Source organism: Ahaetulla prasina, chromosome 17, assembly GCF_028640845.1.
Source record: "Ahaetulla prasina isolate Xishuangbanna chromosome 17, ASM2864084v1, whole genome shotgun sequence".
NCBI lineage: Eukaryota > Metazoa > Chordata > Lepidosauria > Squamata > Colubridae > Ahaetulla > Ahaetulla prasina.
This window is the reverse complement of record NC_080555.1, coordinates 11,452,376-11,474,079: the sequence shown is the minus strand read 5'-3', so window position 1 is coordinate 11,474,079 and position 21,704 is coordinate 11,452,376. Positions and strand designations below refer to the sequence as shown.

Here is a 21,704-nt window from a genome sequence, read left to right as displayed (position 1 = left end):
CTTGCAAACAAGAAGAAGAAGGAGAAGGAGAAAGAGGAGGAGGAGAAGAAGAAGATAATGATAATATTTTTTTAATTCAGAAAAAATTCTACTCAGAAATATTTCTAGTTGGAACATCGTACATCTTAAGAAGATGGTTGATACCTAGGATGCTGGCAGCCACCCGTATCAACCATTAGCACCAGTCAATGGTATTTGTGATGCATTTTTGAATGTTCAGTTGACTGAGATTCATGTTTAATGAATAAAGTATATAATAATTAATGAATAAAGTATATAATAATTAATGAATAAAGTATATAATAATAAGTCTTATTATAATAAAATGATAAAAAAATGACTTTCATGTTTAATGAATAAAAGAGATAATAATAATGTGCAACCAGTAGAGGGAGGAAATAGGTAATAAAAGGATAAATAACACTACAACCATACTTGATGAGTTAATATACATATACATTAGTCAGCAAAATTAATCCAACATTAAAAAAAAAAAATCAGCTGAGAATCGGAGGATGCTTGAAGAACCTTTCAGCCTGAGACCCCGAGGCTACTTCCTTGCTTCACTCTACTCACCATCACTGAGCAGAGACTGGTTTCCCGGAAGCTGTCGGTGCGGAAGCTGCCCTGCCGGCACAGGCTTTCCCGGCAGAGGCTGTCCCCGCGGAAACTCCCTTGCCGGCTCTCCAACCTCAACGGAAGGTTTTCTTCGATCTGAAGGGCAGATAACGGAGAGAAGCTGCCTTCAGAAGTTGTGGGAACTTCATCCCTGGAAGTTTTCAAGAAGAGACCGGACTGCCATCTGTCAGAAATGGCGCAGGGTCTCCTGCTTGGCTGGGGAGGGGGTTGGACTAGATGACCTACAAGGTCCCTTCCAACTCTGTTAATCTCTTAAACTAATCTCAATGTTCTTTAGGGGTTCTTTCTTCCTGCTCAGCCAGATTGACTTCTCACTGGGTCCTTAGTTGTCAGAATCTGATGATTAGAGATCCCCAGCTCCTGGGCCGCAGCCTATTACTGGGCCTTGAGCCGTTTGGAACTGGGCCGCAGAAGTGGTGGGCGAGCATGGCGCACGGGCGCACCCCATTTCTGCCAGCAGTGGGTGAGCGTGCGTGCGCCGGGGTGAAATGCTACTGGTTCGCTGCGGTTTGGGGGAACCAGTAGTGATAAACACTCCCGATTCGGGCGAATCGGTAGTAAAAAAACCACTACCAGTTTGGTCGATGTGGTAGTTAAAAAAAGCTACCGGTTCGCTTGAACCGGCAGTTTAAAATACCGAACTGGTATTTCCAACGATCAGCTGTGCCGCGGGGTTTAGCTTTGCTAGAAAGCAGGAAATCCTGCTTTCTAGCGAAGCTAAATCACGCAGCATAGCTGATCCCCCCCCATCACTGCTCTACTTACCTTCCCAAGCCTCCTTTTGGCGTGTACTGTGTATGCGCAAACACAGCATGTGTTTGGTGCGCATTGCGCATGCACATGTAGCACACGTTTGCTGCACGGTGTGCGTGCGCATGCAATGTCAGGAAATGGTTATTTGCCTAACTAGTTGGCCAGGCAATATATAAACTAACTATGTATGTTTGTAGAAAGGCCTGATATTGCTTTAAGGCTGTGCTGCATCATGCAAGCATCCTGATTGGTTGAGCTCCATAGCCAATGTATAAAAGGACTCCTAAATTACGGCTTGTGGGGAATCTACAGGGATGCTACAGCATTGTAACCTGATGACATGCTGCAACTGTATATTTCAGCTTTATGATCGTTGCTCGATCATGGCTAGTTACTGATTCCTCAAGATACTGACTGTTGTGAATTGAACTGTGTTTTTGCCGAACTGCAAGTCTACGTTGGTAGAAAGACCTGATCTTTATAACATTCCTGACTGGCTTTATATGTGTATGACCTGGAATTGTTTTTGGACTATGTCTTTGCCTTTTCCCTAAAAGTAAAGGAATATCAAATCCCAGTTTGTCTGCAAGTGACTGTTATTGTATACAACCAGTCTCAATTGTTTTCATGCGTAGGGTACTCTGCTCAACAGCCCACAACCTTGGTTGTGAACCCAGATTACCCTTAACATGCAGCGCATATTTGGTGCGCAGCGTACATATGCAGCCAGCGAACTGGTAGCAAACCGGTTCAGATTTCACCAGTGGCGTGCTCACCACTCGCACAGAACCATCTCTTCTCCCCCCCCACCTCCCCGTTGGGCCACAAAGCTGGAATTGTTATGAATGTTATAGCATTTAGCACTTACTTATATCCCGCTTCACAGTGCCTTTCCAGCTCTCTCTAAGCAGTTTACAGAGTCAGCCTCTTGCCCCCCAACAATCTGGGTCTTCATTTTACTCGCCTTGGAAGGATGGAAGGCTGAGTCAACCTGGAGCCGGTCAGAATTGAACTGCTGGCAGTGGACAGAGGAAGGAAGGAAGGAAGGAAGGAAGGAAGGAAGGAAGGAAGGAAGGAAGGAAGGAAGGAAGGAAGGAAGGAAGGAAGAGAGCAATAGCACTTAGACATATCCTGCTTCACAGTGCTTTTACAGCCCTCTCTAAGCGGTTTACAGAGTCAGCCTCTTGCCCCCCAACAATCTGGGTCCTCGTTTTACTCGCCTTGGAAGGATGGAAGGCTGAATCAACCTGGAGCCAGTCAGAATTGAACTGCTAGCAGTGGACAGAGGAAGGAAGGGAGGGAGGGAGGGAGGGAGGGAGGGAGGGAGGGAGGAAGGAAGGAAGGAAGGAAGGAAGGAAGGAAGGAAGGAAGGAAGAGAGCAATAGCACTTAGACTTAAATCCTGCTTCACAGTACTTTTGCAGCCCTCTCAAGCGGTTTACAAAGTCAGCCTCTTGCCCCCCAACAATCTGGGTCCTCATTTTACTCGCCTTGGAAGGATGGAAGGCTGAATCAACCTTGAGCCAGTCAGAATTGAACTGCTAGCAATGGACAGAGGAAGGAAGGAAGGAAGGAAGGAAGGAAGGAAGGAAGGAAGGAAGGAAGGAAGGAAGGAAGGAAGGAAGGAAGGAAGGAAGGAAGGAAGGAAGGAACATAGCAATAGCACTTAGACTTATATCCCGTCTCTGTCTCTCTGTGTGTGTGTGTCTCTCTCTCTGCCTCTCTCTCTCTCTCTGCCTCTCTCTCTCTCTCTGTCTCTCTCTCTCTCTCTCTGTCAAAAAATAAGAGATGCCATGTTTTTATGAAGTCCTTTCCCACAATACTAAACAATGCACACTTAACTATGTAGGTTTATCCCACAGGTGCTTTTTCAAAAGGCAACTGGACTTGGTTTTTTTTGTTTTTCCTTTGGAAACGTTTCGCTTCTCACCCACGAAGCCGCTTCCCGTTCGACACGGAATATTGTTTTGGATGACATCTTTTGCAGGTTTCGAACGTATGGTTAGCCTTGGCACCTAGGCTTGTGAGAACCAGGTGGGTGGCCATCAATACGAACCGTTGACTGAAACGGAACCTACTTTTCATTCTGGCTCCTCCTTTTTTTTTTCTGGGGTGTCTCCCCAAAGCCCTACATTAAATGGACGTCCTTAAGGGCTTAGGACGTACGGAGAAAATTAGATGCGCAAGGCATGGGAACCACAGTTTCTCCATCTCGGCTCCCCGTGTCAGAGTTAACCCTATGTGAGAATTGAACCTCGTGCTTTCTCTTTTGCAAGCGTACAGCTGTTTGTCCTAATCTTGGGTACGTGCTCACTCCTTTCCCATGGCCTGGAGCTTGCACGTTTTTCTTTAGCTGGATTGGCGATCTTTTTCTCGGCAGAAAAATTCCTGGAAATGCATCTTAGGTGCACGTTTTTCCCCCACGTGCGAACACTAGGGGGCGCTGGAGGACTTAATCCTTCGACTCAGAATAGAGCCAGAACTTCGTATATGACAAGAAGGACAGGATGTGAAAATTAAAAATAATAGTAATAGTAAAATCAAGAAAGGCTCCTTCCTAGGTTGAGCAAAGAATTATAGCTGTAATAGCTAAACGGCCCCTCCCAGTGGTGTTAGGACAGTGCTACCATTATGATCCTCTTCCTGTTAGTCACGACTCCATGGAAGTCCAACTGGATGAAATTTCCGGACTGTTGAGAGCGATTAACCACCGGAACGGCTTGCCACCAGAAGTTGTGGGTGCTCCGTCACTGGAGGTTTTCAAGAAGAACCCAGACAGCCACTTGTCTGGAATGGCATAGGGTCTCCTGCTTGAGCAGGGGGTTGGACTAGAACAGCGGTCACCAATTGGTGGTCCGTGGACCACCGGTGGTCCCCGAGAAAATTTTGGTGGTCCACAGAAAAAATGATTTGCATTTTTTATATTGCACTAAATCAGGGGTCCTCAAAGTACGGTCCCTGGGACGGATACGTGCAATGAATGTTTGTGTTGCTGCAGAGAGTCTCCCCCTTCGGGGTCTTTTTGTGAGGGTCGGAGGGGGGCAGAAATTCCGACTTGGGGTCTGCTTCAGCCTCCTGGTGTGGGGCTTTGGGCGAAGGCTGGGGGGAAGAGCCGCTGATGGAGGAGAGCCGGAGGGCCTCGTTCCAGTGGGACTGCCTCATGGCCTGGAACTGGCTGACCATCTCAGCCCACTGAGCCTCCAGGCGCCGGTACTTGGCCTTGCACTCCCGCAGGTCTTCCCTCTGCTTGGAAAGCCTAATGCTCCTAGTCCTCAGTGAGGTGCTTCTGCTGAGCCTCCTTCTCGGCCAGATCCAATCTGAACTGAGCTCTTTTGCCAACTCTTTTCTCATGGTGGCTGATTAGCTCCAACAACTGCTTCCTTTTGGGGCCCTAAGGACCCTGGGCGGACAGGCAAGGAGTGGCTAGGAGGGGAGGGGTGAGTAGAGGCCAGCGAGGTGCCCCTTGAAGTGAGTGACATTGAGTTGACCACGCCCACCCAGTCACATGACCACCTAGCCACACCCACCCAGCCGGTCATTAGGCAGATCATATTAGTGGTCCGCGGGATTTAAAATTATGAATTTAGTGGTCCCCGAGGTCCGAAAGGTTGGTGTCCCCTGGACTAGAAGACCTCCAAGGTCCCTTCCCAAACAGTGGTGAAATCTGAACCAGTTTAGTACTGGTTGGCTGCCTGCACATGCGTGCTGCGTGTCAAACATGTGCTGCGGGCACGCATGTGCAGTGCGCAGCACACACCAAGTTCGAGGTGCGCAGGGGCGCAGTGGATGCCAAAAGAAGGCATGGGGTAAGTAGAACAGCGTACGGGTGTGTGTGTGTGGTCAGCCGTGGCGTGCAATCTTTTTTTTTACTTTTAAAAGCATTTTTTTTACAACCTATAAGGCTGAATAGGTTGTAAAAAATGCTTTTAAAAGTAAAAAAAAAAGGCTCGGACGATCATCCAGCTCAGCTGTGATCGTCAGAGCCTTTTTTTTTTTTAACCTTTTAAAAGCATTTTTTTTACAACCTATTCCTACCATTCAGGCAGGAAAAGCGAGCAAGCTGGAAAGAAGTGGCAAGCGGGCAAGCGGGCGATTGGATGGGCATGGGCGGGAGGGGGGGGCAGGGATTTTTGCTACTGATTCTACGAACCACCCGCTGCCATCGCTACCGGATCGGTCGATCCGGTCTGAACCGGGAGCATTTCATCCCTGCTTTCCAATCCTATGATTCTATGTCCTACGGCCCGGTCTGGAATCTATCCAAAAGGCAATGAACTTTCCTCCACAACCTCAAAACTTCATGTTTTTCACACTTCTCCACCACCATCACACCTCAAGTTTTTACCTGATGCCGGGTGTCTGTGCTGTGGCTGGAATGCAGGCGCCGGATAGAATTTTCCCGGGTCAAAGTCAATTCTTCCTCACTGCAAGGAGAAGGGGAAGCGAGGGTGTGAGCTTGGCTCAGTTTCGCGGTTCTATCTCCAGAAGAAGGAGTTGGCTTGCCTCTCCACAATGTGGAGTCGAAGCCCACGACTTTAAAATGGGTGGACTTCGACTCCCAATGTGACTCGACTTCACGGATGGGTGGACTTCCAATTCCCAGACTTCCTGGAAGAGTATTTCTCAACCTTCGCCACTTGAAGATGGGTGGACTTCAACTTCTAGAATTCCCCAGCATGGCTAAGTGGAGAATTCTGTGAGTTGAAATCCACCCATCTTCAAGCACCTTCGAAGTTGACAAACGTTGTCCTACAATCAGAAACCATTGTCAAGTGGTACTATCTCTTCTGCCATAAAGTAAAGGTGAAGGTTCCCCTCGCACTTAGATGCTAGTCGTTCCTGACTCTAGCGGGGCGGTGCTCATCTCCGTTTCAAAGCCAAAGAGCCAGCGCTGTCCAAAGACGTCTCCATGGTCATGTGGCCGGCATGACTCAATGCCAAAGGCGCACGGAACGCTGTTACTTTCCCACCAAAGGTGGTCCTTATTTTTCTACTTGCGTTTTTGACCTGCTTTCGAACTGCTAGGTTGGCAGAAGCTGGGACAAGTAGCGGGAGCTCACCCCCTTACACGGCACTAGAGATTCGAACCGCTGAACTGCCAACCTTTCGATCGACAATGTCAGCATCTTAGCCATTGAGCCACTTACCTAAATCTTCTGCCATATCTAAAATATAAATCCATTCCTCTTCCCTGTGTTGTTTCACCCTACCCTTGATCTCCTTCACCTGCCCAACTCAACTGCCTCTGAGCAGCTCCAACTCAAGGACAATGACTGATGTCAACCCTGAAGCAGACCTGTCTGAGACCATCTTGGAGGCTTCAGGGTTGCCACAAGGCAGAAGACGGGACAGGGAAGGGGGAATAGTTAGCTGGGGTTTTGCAGTCAAAGCAAAACGTTTTCCCCTGAAAACCAAGGTCATTCCAACAGGTGGCTTGGTGGGAGAGGAGGAGTGAAGTAACCAAGCAACCGTCCAGCACCTCGAATGGACCTCTATGTGACTGATGACTTGGGGAAAACTTTCAAGTGGTGCATTACTCGGAACCCTGAACAACCGAAGGATCAGGCGGACCGGTTCTCATGACCTTCTCGTAAGACGAGGTCGATCACTGAGAGGCGAGGAAATGAACCCGAGCGTCCACGCAACCGTCGCTTACTATTTCTTGGTGATGCGCTTGGTTTTCCTCTTGTGGTAGCAAGTCATGAGGATGATCACCAGGATCAGAAGGCAGAGCAGGACCACCGAAATGATGCCCACCCCGATCATGGAGATGGAGACCACGTCCACCTGTGTCGCTGGGAGTCCTGCGGGTGAGACACACACACAGAGATAGGCAGGGAGGTCACAGCCGCAGGTCGTTTCAAGCTTAGAAGAACCGGGAATCACACCTATCTGTTTTGAAGGGCCAAGATACATAAATCTACTGGACATACTGTAGTTGAATGGAATTATGTGTGTGTGTGTGTATATATATGCATATATATATATATATTTGTTTTTGGTTTTGAGATCTCTCTCTCTCTCTTTCTCCATCTCTCTCTCTTTTCTCCCTCTCCTCTCTCTTTCTCCCCCCCTTTCTCTCTCTCCCTCTCTTTTTCTTTCCCCCCTCTCTTTCTCTTTCTCTACCTCTCTCTCTGTCTCTCTCTCTCTCCCTCTGTCTCTCTTTCCTCTCCCCTTTTTCTCTCTCCCTCACTCTTTCTTTCCTCCTTCCTCTCTCTTTTTCTCTCTCTCCCTCTCTCTTTTTCTCTCTCTCTTCCTCTGTCCCTCTTTCTCTCCCCCTCTTTTTCTCTCTCTCCCTCCCTCTTTCTTTCCTCCCTCCTCTCTTATTCTCCCTCTGTCTCTCTCTCTCTCTCCCTCTCTCTTTCTCTCCTTCTCCCTCTTTCTCTCCCTAGCTCTTTCTCTCCATCTCTTTCTCTCTCTCTCCCTCCCTCTCTCTTTCTTTCCCTCCCTTCCTTCCTCTCTCTCCCTCTGTCTCTCTTTCTCTCCCTCTCCCTCTTTCTCTCCCTATCTCTTTCCCTCCATCTCTCTCTCTTTTTCTCCATCTCTCTCTCTTTCTCTCTCTCCCTCTCTCTTTCCCACCCTCTCTCTTTCCTTCCCTCCCTCCCTCTCTTTCTCTCCCTCTCTCTCTCTTTCTCTCCCTCTCCTTCTCTCTCTCTCAGAACTCTCTCTCTCAACTCTGGGAGTTGAAGTCCACAAGTCTGAAAGTTGCCACGGTTGGAGACCCCTGTTATAGAGAGGGGAATGACCACAGGATTGCGGAACGTTACACAGTCGTTCCAGGAAGCGCCAGGCCTCTCGGCTGCCTCGATTCCCCAGCTTCTAAAAACATGCGAGGCTTTTAAAACATAAAGGGATGAAGAAATTCCTGCATCGCAACATACTTATGAGAAACTCAAGGGCCACGGCTATTTTTCCTTTCCCAAGAAAGATAAACACTACTAGGACTTTACTCGGTAGTGGTATTCAGCCGGTTCGAAGCCTTAGGTATCTATGTTTCTAACCAACAGGACTCTCCAACACCTTAAGCAGGCCTGAGTTCAAGCAGGGAAGGAAGAAGGGTTCTAATGGGGCCATTTGTACCTCTGCCCGTTTCAAACATTCTTGAGCCAGTTGTAACTGGGACCGTGCAAACAGGAACTGTCCCTATTCACGCCTGGCTTTCTCGGGGATCGAAAACCGTGCAAGGCAGGAAAGCCCCTGGACAATTCCAGAAGGTTGCCACCTGAACTTACCTTTGATGCCCACCGCAGCCCTCACTTCCTTGGATGCAAAGCTGTTGGAGACGCGGCAGATGTAAATCCCTTGGTCTCCGGTCTTGAGGGGCCTCTGGAAGAGCAAGGTGTCCCCTTTGATCCTCACTCCCCTGGGAAGGGGCTCATTGAGCCTGTGGGGGGAAGAGCGGAGACAGTCAGAAAGAAGAAGGAAGGAAAACTTGGGACTTGCTGGCCTTAGAGGGTTAGCTTAGAGGAAAGGGAAGGGAAGGGAAGGGAGAGGAGATAGGAGGAAAGGGAAGGGAAAGGGAAATAGAAGGGAAGGGAGGAGAGGGGAAGGGAAGGGAAGGGAAAGGAGGGATGGGAGGAGAAGGGAGGAAGGAAGAGAAGGGAGAGGGAAGGAAGGAAGAGATGGGAGGGAAGGAAGGAGGATGGGAGGAAGGGAGGAAGGAGGAAGGGAGGAAGGAAGGAAGGAGGAAGGGAGGGATGGGATAGGAGGAGATGGGAGGAAGGAGGAGAGGAAGGAAGAGAAGGGAGAGGGGAAGGGAGGAAAGGGAAAGGGAGATAGAAGAGAACGGAGGAGAGTGGAAGGGAGGAGAGTGGAAGGGAGGGAAGGGAAGAGGAGAGGGACAGGAAGGGAGGGAAGGGAAGAGAGAGGGGAAGGGAAGGGAGGAGAGGGGAAAGCGGAGAGGGAAGGGACTCCGTATTTCAAAGGGAAAAACTGGGCAACACACACGACACTGCAAGACCTCTTGTCAACCTGACCAGACAAGAAACACACAACCTGGTAACACCCAACCCCACTTTATTTATTTATTTATTTATTTATTTATTTATTTATTTATTTATTTGTCAACAAGTACAAGGAAACAAGTAACAGTATAAACAAAGACAGTATAAACATAGACATGGGCACATGAAAACAGATTGGCAATAGGACAGGAACGGTAGGCACGTTTGTGCGCTTATGCACGCCCCTTATGGTCCTCTTAGGAATGGGGTGAGGTCAATAGTAGAAAGTTTTTGGATAAAACTTTTAGGATTATGGGAAGAGACCACAGAGTCAGGTAAAGTATTCCAAGCACTGATGATTCTGTTACAGAAGTCATATTTTCTGCAATCTAGATTAAAGCGGTTGACATTAAGTTTAAATCTATTGGTTGCTCTTGTATTATTGCAATTAAAGCTGAAGTAGTCTTTAACAGGAAGGACATTACAATAGATGATTCTATGAGTTAAACTTAGGTCTTGTCGAAGGCGACGGAGTTCCAAGTTTTCTAAGCCTAGGATTTCAAGTCTGGTGGGATAAGGTATTTTGTTGTTTTCAGAGGAATGGAGAACTCTTCTTGTAAAATATTTCTGGACACGTTCAATTGTATTGATGTCAGAGATGTGGTGAGGGTTCCAAACAGGCGAGCTGTATTCTAGAATTGGTCTAGCAAATGTTTTGTATGCTCTGGTTAGTAGTGTGGTGTTTTTGGAAAAGAAGCTACGCAAGATTAGGTTTACAACTCTTAGAGCCTTTTTTGCTATGTAACAAAAGGATCAGGTAGATTGTTCCAGACGTTTACTACTCTGTTGCAGAAGTCACATTTCCTACAATTAAGATCCGAGTGAATTACATTGAGTTTAAACCTACTGACGGCCCTTGTGTTATTACAGTTGAAACTAAAGGACTCATTTACAGGTAAAATGTTTTGGTAAATAATCTTATGAACTAAGCAATAGGTCGGAACGTAGACGACGTAGTTCGAGGCTACCTAGATTTAAAATTTCAAGCCTGCTGGCATAGGGAATTTTATTTCGAGCAGAAGATTTGAGTACTCTTCTAGTAAAATATCTCCGGACCGTCTCTAGTGTATTGATGTCTGAAATAAAAGTGAGGCTACATGACTAAAACCTCGCCAGACCGAAAGTACAAATCTCCCACCGTCGGTTTCACAGCCTTGGGAGGCTCAGCAGCCCTTCTGGCTCTCATCCCCACTGTTATGCAACCGAGGGGTCAGCCGTCCCTTCTCCGACCGTTCTCTTGGGCCCCCCTACACCCCATCACCATCCCTAGACGTCGCAGGTAGCATTATTCCACAAGGGGCTGGTGACCCAGGCTCAGAACCTGGACGGAGTTCAGAAGTGGGTTTCAGCAGGTTCTGACTACTTCTGGAGAACCGGTAGCAGAATTTTTTAAAATTTATTTTTATTTGCATTTATATCCCGCCCTTCTCCGAAGACTCAGGGCGGCTTACACTATGTTAAGCAATAGTCTTCATCCATTTGTATATTATATACAAAGTCAACTTATTGCCCCCAACAATCTGGGTCCTCATTTTACCTACCTTATAAAGGATGGAAGGCTGAGTCAACCTTGGGCCTGGTGGGGCTTGAACCTGCAGTAATTGCAAGCAGCTGCTGTTAATAACAGACTGTCTTAGCAGTCTGAGTCACGCAGAGCCCCTCTATTTTGAGTAGTTCGGAGAACTGGTAGTAAAAATTCTGACCGTCCCCGTCCCCCATCTATTCTCTGCCTCCCGAGTCCCAGCTGATCGGGAGGAAATGGGGATTTTGCAGTATCCTTCCCCTGGAGTGGGGTGGGAATGGAGACTTTACAGCAGGGCTCTTCAACCTTGGCAACTTTCAGACTTGTGGACTTCAACACCCAGAATTCCTCAGCCAGCTGGCTGAGGAATTCTGGGAGTTGAAGTCCACAAGTCTGAAAGTTGCCAAGGTTGGAGACCCCTGCTTTACAATATCCTTCCCTTGCCACGCCCATCAAGCCATGCCACGCCCACCAAGCCACACCCACAGAACCGCTAGTAAAAATTTTTGAAACCGAGTCACCCCAATTGCGTGCCATGACCTCAAAATGAACAAGACCGCAATCCCCACAGACAGCACAATCACAAACCCAGCACAAACACACACACACACAAAAAAAACACTAGGCTAGAAGCAGTGGTGGGATTCTGCTGGTTCTAGGCGGTTCGGCCGAACCGTTTGTTAAATTGCCGGTTCGCCCCGCCCCTTGCCCCTCCCCTCCCCACCATTACTTACTGGTGTCAGGTGGGCAGGGAGGTGCATGGATCCGGTGGGGAGCGGCCACAAGCCACTGCCCACCCGATCCATGCACCTCGCTGCCCACCCAGTGGTGAGATTCAAATTTTTTAACAACCGGTTCTGTGCATAGGGACTACCCAGACGGCTGAAAAAAGTGATTTCTGACAGGTTCTCCCACTTTTGACCAGTCCTCCCACTTACGACCGGTCATCATTTTATGCCTGTTGCAGCATTTTGTGCATAGGGACTACTCAGAGGGCTGAAAAAGTTATTTTTGACCTGTCCTCTCACTTTTGACCGGTCCTCACCCCTACGACTGTCCTCACATTTTACATTTTGTGCCCTATCTTGTAACCTTGGTGAAGAGAAGCAGTTGTGAAACGAGTGACATGGTTGTTAAAAATGCTGCAATGGGCATAAATGTGAGGATGGTCGTAAGTGCGAGGACCGGTTAGAAATGACTTCTTTTAGCCCTCTGAGTAGTTTCTATGCCCATAGCCAGGGCCACCCGGTCACATGAGCAGGTAGCCACGCCCACCCAGTCACACGAACAGGTAGCCACGCCCATCCAGTCACATGACCACCAAACCACACCCCAAAATAAACCACGCCCACAGAACCGATTGTTAAAAAAATTGAATCCCACCACTGACTAGAAGCTAAGTAAGGTGCAAGTATTTTTGGGCAGCATCCTATAGGATGTCTCTCTTTCTCTTCCTTTGACTTCCACCGTCGGTAAATGAATATCCTATTTATGGGACTTGCAGGGCCGGCCCATTTAGGGCGAGTTGTTAATATTCATCCTCCAGGTTTTATCCTGCACGCCCAATTCATACGTGTGACAGCCTGGGTCATGCTTTCTTTTTTATTTTTTATTTTAGCACAACCGAATAGGCTGCAAGTCGCAAGGGTCATTTTTGCTAGTCTTTCCCCCCACCCCCTCCTCTCACCCTTTATTTTAAATATTTATTGGCTATTTCTCTCCGCTTGCTTTCGCTGCAAAAGCTGGGAAGAAACCGCTCAAAAACTATTAGCCGTGAAAAATGAGCACAAAACGCCAACATTTATTTTCCGCTTCGGCCAAAACGCGTGCTCCGCTCATTTCTTCAAGGGCGCAGAGAAACGTGGAAGGTGGCCAAGGTTTTCAGCGGAGTAAAAAGGTAAGCTTTATTTTAAGAAATCAAAGAGGAACAGGTGGTCCTGGACTTACAAACGGTTCGTTCAGTGACAATTCCGAGTTACGGTGGGGCTACAAAAGTGACTTAGAACCACTCCTCGTACTCTTGCCCCATTCTATGACCTTTCCTGCCACCGTTGTTAAGTGAATCTGGCTTCGTCCTCATGGACTTTGCTGGTCAGAAGGTCGCACATGATCCTGGGACCAGCGGTGGGTTTCACGTATCCAGGGGTGGGATTGAAAAATTTTAGCAACCGGTCCTCCGCTGGATGGGCGTGGCCATGGGAGCGTGGCCTACTCGGCCTGCTGCATCATGGTGCATGGCGTGGGGTGTCGTTTTCGTTCTCCCCAGGCTCTGGAGCCTTTCCCTGAGCCTCTGGGAAGGTGAAAACGGCCTCCCCCAGGCTCTGGAGGTTGGAAATGGGCCCATTTCCGGACTTCCGGTACTTCTGGTGGGCCCCTTTTTCGCCGTCCCAGGGCCCCTGTGTGGGCCCTACACTTACCTCGCATACAAAACGGGCAGCTTGGAGAATCCTGGGAGGGGTGGGGCAGGAGGGGTGGGGCCAGTCAGTCCTTGCAACTACCGGTTCGGCGAACGAGATGTAAAATTAGCATCCGGTTCGCCCAAACCGGTCTGAACCAGCTGAATCCCACCCCTGCCTATATTCTTATCACGGGTTCGCCCCATGCTTGCACGCTCACTTTGCACATGCACCTTCGGTACACGCAGCCGGTCTTCCGCGCATGCACTGTGCTCGTACACACGCCTTCGTCGCATGCGCCCGGCCTCGAAAACTGTGGCTAAATAGGAGGTCTTTACGCCAGGGCGGGTGGGCGGGCCCACCTGCAGTTGCCAGTACCGGTTCGAACTGTCTGAATACCACCTCTGCCTGGGACACTGCGACTGTCGTAAATATGAGTCGGTTGCCAAGGATCCAGAGGGTGATCACGGGACCATAGGGATGTTGCAACGGTTGTAAATGTGAAAAGTCCCTTTTCCCCCCCCCACTCCGAATGGTCACTAAACGAACTTCGTTCGTAACTTGAGGACTGCCCGTACTTTGCTGGCATCTGGGTTGTGTGTTTTTTTGATGGTTGAAAGTAACTGAAGGGGGGAAAGTGCAAATCCGCCTGGCTCTCTTTCTCTCCCTTTCCGGGCTGTTCCTCCACCCCAGGGATGTGTTGTGACTGGTTGATAGAGGGAAGAGAAATGTGGGGGGGGGGAAGAGGGAGGGAGGGAGGGAGAGAGCCATGACATCATCCACACTAGGCGCTGAAATCAAAGGAATGCCTTCCCTTTTCCCACGGTGACCTGATTAGCAGAGCCGGTGCCGAAACCTGTTCGGGCCCCACCCAAGCTCTGCACCGGTGGATGCCAGCAGCATCGGAGACGCTGGGTGCATACCGGCCCGGGCAACTGCTGCGCCCCCTTCCTAACTCCAACCCAATCCCCAACCGAAACTCTAGCCCAAACCCCAAACCTTAGCCCAGGGGTCTGCAAACTTGGCTCTTTTAAGACTTGCGGACTTCAGACTCCCAGAGTTCCTCAGCCGGCAAAGCTTATGACCCGTTTTTCACCCTTACGACTTTTGCAGCATTCCCGGTGATCCAAATTCAGACGCTCGGCAACCGACTCACATTTATGACGGTCGCAGCGTTCTCGTGGGGGGGAGGGGGAGGGGTGTCACGCGATCCCCCTTTGCCGACCTTCGGACCAACCGAGTCAAGGGGGAGGGGAGAGGAAGCCGGATTCGCATAACAACCGGGTTGCTCATTTATCAAGCGCCGGGATTCGCTTAACCGTGGTGGTGGGTTAAAAAAAAAAAACAACAGGTCGTAAAATAAGACAAACACCCCCCCCTCCCCTTAACAAACGTCTCCCTTAAGAGCAGAAATTGTGGGCACCGTTGTGGTCGGAAGTCAAGAACTTGTACCTGTATTTGTTTCTGGGAATCCACCTGGGTTAGCGCGGAGATGCGCAAATGTTGCTTCATATCGTTTATTTATTTAATGCGAGGCTGTCAAACTGCAGGCATATAATTAAAACAGAGAGAAGCTTGCAGGTTTTGAAAAAGAGCCATGCCTGTCCCGGGGAACATACCACAGGACAATCACCGCCTACAGGGGCTCGACGCCCACCCCAGCCCCAGGCCTGGGAAGATCGCCAGGTTGTTCCCTTCAAAGGCTTTTCGAATGTCAGCAAAGGTGGGAGCCATGTGGGTCTCGGGGTGGGGCCGGGGTGCTCCAAAGGACAGGCTCCGCGATAGAGAAGGTGGCGCATTTCCTAAGTCCCCACAGTTGAAGAACAAGAGAAGAATAGAGCTGGAAGGGACCTAGGAGGTCTTCTAGTCGAACCCCCTGCTCAAGTAGGAGGCCTTATACAGTGGTAGGATTCGAGTAATTTAACAACCGGTTCTCTGCCCTAATGATTTCTTCCAACAACCAGTTTGCAAAACTGCTCAGAAACTTGACAACCGGTTCTCCCGAAGTGGTGCGAACCGGCTGAATCCCACCACTGTATCTGTCTGTCTGTCTGTCTGTCTGTCTATCTACAGTTATCTATCTATCTATCTATCTATCTATCTATCTATCTATCTATCTATCTATCTATCTATCTATCTATCTATCTATCTATCTATCTATCTATCCAGTGATGGGATTCAAGTAATTTAACAACCGGTTCTCTGCCCTAATGATTTCTTCCAACAACCAGTTTGCAAAACTGCTCAGAAACTTAACAACCGGTTCTCCCGAAGTGGTGCGAACCGGCTGAATCCCACCACTGGCCTTATACTATTTGGGACAAAGGGCTGTTCCAGCCTCTTATTCAAAATTTGAGGGGCTGCTACAGAGAGGAGGAAGAGGGGTCGAGCGATTCTCCAAAGCCCCCGAAAGGGCAGACAAGGAATAATGGATGGAAACTGACCAAGGAGAGATTCAACCTGGAAATAAGGAGGAATTTTCTGACAGTGAGAACAATCAACCCGTGGAACAGAAGTTGCCTTCGGAAGTTGTGGGAGCTTCATCCCTGGAAGCTTTCAAGAATTTTAAGAATACAACAAAATACCTTATGCCACCAGACTTGAAATCCTGGGCTTAGAAAATTTAGAACTCCGCCGCCTTCGACATGACCTGTGTTTAACTCATAGAATCATCTATTACAATGTCCTTCCTGTCGAAGACTACTTCAGCTTCAATCGCAACAATACATGAGCACACAATAGATTTAAGCTTAATGTGAACCGCTCCAATCTTGATTGCAGAAAATATGACTTCAGTAACAGAGTTGTTAATGCCTGGAATGCACTACCTGACTCTGTGGTCTCTTCCCAAAATCCCCAAAGCTTCAACCAAAGACTGTCTACTATTGACCTCACCCATTCCTAAGAGGTCTGCAAGGGGCGTGCATAAGAGCACAAGAGTGCCTACCGTTCCTGTCCTATTGTTTCCTTTCATTATATCCAATTAATATAGTTATTACATACTCATGCTTATATATATATGCTTATATATTGTATAGTTATTACATGCTTATGCTTATATATACTGTGTGACAAAATAAATAAATAAATAATTAAAAAAAGAGACTGGACTGCCCTCTGTCAGAAACGGTGTAGGGTCTCCTGCTTGGGCAGGGTTTAGTTTTTAAAAATTAGTTTTAAATGGGGTTTTGTACTATTTTAATCGATATTTTTAAATTTGGCTTAATGTAATAAGTTTTTTTAAATGTTGTTTTAACTTGTATTTATTCTTATGTTTTTTATGTTTTTATAAGGCTGTAAACCACCCTGAGTCCTTTGGGAGATAGGGCGGTATAAAAATTTGAATAATAAATAAATAAATAAATAAATTGGGCAGGGGGTTGGACTAGATGACCTACGAGGTCCCTTCCGTTAATCTGTTAAGTACTCGGCATGGCTAGTCTAGTGAAGAGAAGGACCAGGGGAGACAGGAGAGCATCTTCCAATATTTGAGGGGCTGCCCCGGAGAGGAGGAAGGGGGTCAAGCTATTCTCCAAAGCCCCTGAAGGCCAGATAAGGAATAATGGATGGAAACTGAACAAGGAGAGATTCAACCTGGAAATAAGGAGGAATTTCCCGACTGTGAGAACAATCAACCAGTGGAACAGAAGTGTTGTGTCTCCCCAGCTCCCCCTGCCGCAGCCGGGCCCCTCTTATCTCCTGCCAGATGCTGATAGTGCTGAAGAATGTCCTGGCATTCCTCCAGCCCCCAGCCCTGGCACCATGCCCGGACAGGCCGAACAAACAAACCTCCCTCCTACAGCGTGTGAGCAAGAAGCCAGCCACGTGCTAGAATTGCTAGCAGCAGAGCAGGAGGACGGAAAGACACAGTGGACGGATCCCCGCTTCCGGAGAATGGAGAGGCGACGTCAGCAAAAGGAAGGGAGGGGCAGGCCTGGATAAGTGCTGAGTCATGGAGCCACACCCCATGGCCTATATAAAGGATCTGCTTTTTGGCATTCTCTGAGTCAGGCAAAGTCTAACTTGGATTGCTGAAGTCACTTCCTGGTCTCCTGCCTGCCTTGAGAACTCTGATAGGACTTTGGCAGAGCTGCAGAGGCACGCCTGATACGGACTTCCACGACCTGGCCGTCAGCGGAGGAGTGGGACACGACCAGAAGTTGCCTTCGGAAGTTGTGGGAGCTTCATCACTGGAGGCTTTCAAGAAGAGACTGGCCTGCCAGTCTGTCAGAAATAGCGTAGGGTCTCCTGCTTGGGTGGGGGAGGGGGTTGGACTAGATGACCTACAAGGTCCCTTCCAACTCTGTTCATCTGTATCTGTAAAAACCTCCAGTGGCAAGCTGTTCCACTGGTTGATTGATCTCACTGTGAGGACGTTTCTCCTTAATTCCTGGTTGCTTCTCTCCTTGATTAATTTCCATCTGTTGCTTCTTGTCCTTCCTTCAGGGGCTTTGGAAAATAGGTTGACCCCCCCTTTTTTGTGGTAGCCCCTCAAATACTGCATTGCTGCTATCATGTCACCCTAGTCCTTCCATTCATTAAACTAGCCATTCCCAGTTCCTGCAACCGTTTTAGCCTCCAGCCCCTTACACTGAGAGCATATGCACCAAGACAAATTCCTTGTGTGTCCAATCACACTTGGCCAATAAATAAATTCTATTCTATTCTATTCTATTCTATTAATCATCTTAGTTGTTCTTTTCTGCACTCTTTCTAGAGTCTCGGTGTCTTTTTTGTATCATGGCAACCAAAATTGGACAAAGTATTCCAAGTGTGGCCTTAACAAGGCCTCATAAAGGGGTCTTGAAACTTCTGTTGATGCAGCCTAGGATTGCATTGGCTTTTTTGGGGGGCTTCTGCGTCACACAGCTGGCTCATCCTTACTGCTGTTGAGCCAAATTTCACCTATTCTGTACCTGTGGAATTCGGTTTTTCTTGCCTTGGGGGTCTTCTGGTTCAACCCCCCTGCCCAAGCACACATCATCCTTAGTGCTTCTCTTCCCTTCACGAGACTAGACATACCTAATTCCTGCAACCATTCCTCATACAGCCTCCGGTCCAGTTTACAGACTACAGAATAACAGAGTTGGAAGGGACCTTGGAGGTCTTCTAGTCCAACCCCCTGCTCAAACAGGAGAACCTATACCGTTCCAGACAAATGGCTGTCCAGTCTTTTCTTTTCTTTAAATGGGCCTCTGGTGGCTCAACAGGCTAATGCAGTCTGTTATTAACAGCAGCTGCTTGCAATTACTGCAGGTTCAAGTCCCACCAGGCCCAAGGTTGACTCAGCCTCCCATCCTTTATAAGGTAGGTAAAATGAGGACCCAGATTGTTGGGGGCAATAAGTTGACTTTGTATATAAATATACAAATAGAATGAAGACTACTGCTTGACATAGTGTAAGCCGCCCTGAGTCTTAGGAGAAAGGCGGGATATAAATGCAAATTAAAAAAAACAAAAAACCTTCAGTGATGGAGCAACCATGATTTCTGGTGGCAAGCTGTTCCACTGATTCATTGTCCTCACTGTTAGGAAATTTCTTTTTAATTCCAGGTTGCTTTTCTCCTCGATTAGTTTCCATCCGTTGCTTCGTGTCCTGCCTTCTGGTGCTTTGGAAAATAATTTGACACCCCACCCCCCCACCTCTTCTTTGGGGCACACCCTCAAATACGGTGTGACGCTGCTATCATGTCCTTCTTTTCATTAGACTAAGGTTCCCCTCGCGCATACGTGCTAGTCGTTCCCGACTCTAGGGGGCGGTGCTCATCTCCGTTTCAAAGCCGAAGAGCCAGCCCTGTCCGAAGACGTCTCCGTGGTCATGTGGCCGGCATGACTCAACGCCAAAGGCGCACGGAACCCTCTTCCCTTCCCACCAAAGGTGGTCCCTATTTTTTCTACTTGCATTTTTTTACCTACTTTTGAACTGCTAGGTTGGCAGAAGCTGGGACGAGTAACGGGAGCTCACCCCCGTTAGGCGGCAGCACGAGGGATTCGAACCGCTGAACTGCCGACCTTTCGATCGACAAAGCTCAGCGTCTTAAGCCACTGAGCCACCGCGTCCCTTTTTATTATTATTATTATCATTAAACTAGACATACCCATTTCATTAAACTAGACATACCCAATTCCACCAACCGTTCTTTATCTTTTCATCTTAATTGCTCTTCTCTGCACTCTTTCTAGTTCTCTACTTTTTTTTTTTTTCCCCTGGTTTCGGTTCTAGAGACAGCGTCTCGCAACCGAGCGAGGCCAGGGATGTGCCATTTATTGCCACTGAGCCAAGGAAATGACATTTCTGGGCACGGCACCGGCCACCCTCTTGGCAAGGCGGCTGCCAACCTGGGCTGCTCCAGTGGTGCTTTTCCGCCGCTGTGTGACAAGTTGTGCAGGGTGGCAATCGGCAACGGTATTGTGTTCCTGCCGGCCGCACCCCCAGGAAGACTCCCACCCCCCCCTCCTCCCCACACACACATCCAGCCGTGCTGACTTGGCTGTTCCTTCCCGGCTCACCACAAAGGCTCACATTTTGCCCGGAGGCTCCTTACCCGAAACCCACGGCAAGTCTCAGCTGGTCCCTCCCCAAAGAAAAAGGCAGTTTTAAGAGACAGCCGAGAAATGCCGGATGGAGAAGAGGTGTTTATGGAGGATCAGGCGGGCGCTTTCCGTGGTAGCTTTCCGTGGCAGCCGGGCTAGATCCGGTGCCCCGCGTTGGCCGGCTGGCAGGAATAGCATGGCTCTTCTCCTGGGCTTGGAAGGAAGTGAGGGTACCCACCGGAGGGGGTTTAAAAAGGCCCCACTGGGGCAATGAGAATTCTGCCTGGTTTTTACGTGCAAGGCATAGGGGGTCCTTGACTTACGACCCTTCGTTTAGTGACTGTTCGAAGTGACGACAGCACTCAAAAAAAGCGACTTACAGCCCGGTACTTACAGCCGTGCTTACAACCATTGTAGCTTCCCCGCGATCACGTGATGAAAAATTCACAACTGGCATGTATTTATTTATGTATTTCATATTGTAAGCCGCTCAGAGTCACCGTCCGTAAAACGGGTGGATTTTGTACATTAATCGATAAATGACAGCTGCCCAGGTCTGCATGTGGTCTGCATCGAAGGGGCTTCCGACAAGCAAAATTAGTGAGGGAAGCTGCATTCGCATAATGACCGTATGAGTCACTGAACCACCGGTTGCTTCGCTTAACAACCGTGGCAAAAAAAAAAAAGTCATAAAGACACGTGTGACTCACGCCTTGATTAACAAGGGAAATTCTGGTCCCATTGTGGTTGTAACTCAGAATAGAATAGAGCTGGAAGGGACCTCGGAGGTCATCTAGTCCAGCCCCCTGCTCAAGCAGGAGTCCCTATACCATTTCAGACAAATGGCTGTCCAGTCTCTTCTTAAAAACCTTCACTGATGGAGCTCCCAGTTCCAGAATTACCTGTATGCCCTGCAGAGAGAGAGAGAGGAAGGAAGGAAAGAAGGAAGGAAGGAAGGAAGGAAGGAAGGAAGGAAGGAAGGAAGGAAGGAAGGAAGGAAGGAAGGAGAAGGACGGAAGGAAGAAGGAAGGGAAAGGAAAGAGGAATGGATGGATGGATGGATGGATGGAGGGAGGGAGGGAGGCAGGAAGGAAGGAAGGGAAAGGGAAGAAGGAAAGGGATGGATGAATGGATGTAGGGAGGGAGGGAAGAAGGAAGGAAGGCAGGAAGAAGGAAGGGAAAGCGAACAGGGAAAGAGGGATGGATGGGTAGATGGATGTAGGGAGGAAGGAAGGAAGAAGGAAGGAAGGAAGAAGAAAGAGGGATGGATGAAGGAAGGAAGGAAGGACGGAAGGAAGGAAGAAGGAAGGGAAAGGAAAGAAGGAAAGGGATGGATGAATGGATGTAGAGAGGGAGGGAGGAAGGAAGGAAGGAGGAAGGGAAAGGGAAGAAGGAAAGGGATGGATGGATGGATGTAGGGAGGGAGGGAGGGAGGGAGGGAGGGAGGAAGGAAGGAAGAAGAAAGGAAGGAAGGAAGGAGGGAGGGAGGATGGAAAGAAAGGAGGCTGGGGAATTCTGGGAGTTATAGTCCATAAGCCTTAAAATGCCAAGTTTGGAGACCCCTGTTCTAACCAACAACCCACTGAACAAACCTGAGTTCAGATCCTTGCCCCATCTGGGACTAGGCTAACCCAGCAAGCCAGGAATCAAGGCTAAAGAAAGACACCGCACCAGACTCACCGAGACCAGTTATAGGTGGGGGGTGGGTTCCCATCTCCCAGGCACTTCAAAGAAGCCCCTTCCTGGCCTTCCGTCCAGTCCTCCTCTGCCTCGTGACCCAGGATGGAGGCATCCGACAGGTCTGCGTGGGGGAGGGAAGGCAAGGTTAGGCAAAGCGAAGGGATGGGGAGGAACGGAC

The 21,704-nt window shown here is 48.7% G+C and overlaps 1 protein-coding gene across 2 annotated transcripts in view; it reads right to left on the bottom strand.

Moving 5' to 3' along the window:
- NECTIN4 (nectin cell adhesion molecule 4) overlaps positions 1–21,704 on the bottom strand; it is a 148,603-nt gene that overhangs the window by 4,793 nt on the left and 122,106 nt on the right. The window contains exons 4-8 of one of the 2 annotated variants that reach the window (XM_058160035.1): positions 21,527–21,647; positions 8,624–8,775; positions 7,048–7,195; positions 5,737–5,815; positions 577–714 (exon numbers count right to left, since the gene is read on the bottom strand). In XM_058160035.1, coding sequence (XP_058016018.1) covers positions 577–714; positions 5,737–5,815; positions 7,048–7,195; positions 8,624–8,775; positions 21,527–21,647 — 638 coding nt within the window. The remainder of the gene's footprint in view (positions 1–576; positions 715–5,736; positions 5,816–7,047; positions 7,196–8,623; positions 8,776–21,526; positions 21,648–21,704) is intronic. The other variant, XM_058160036.1, reaches the window with a different exon arrangement.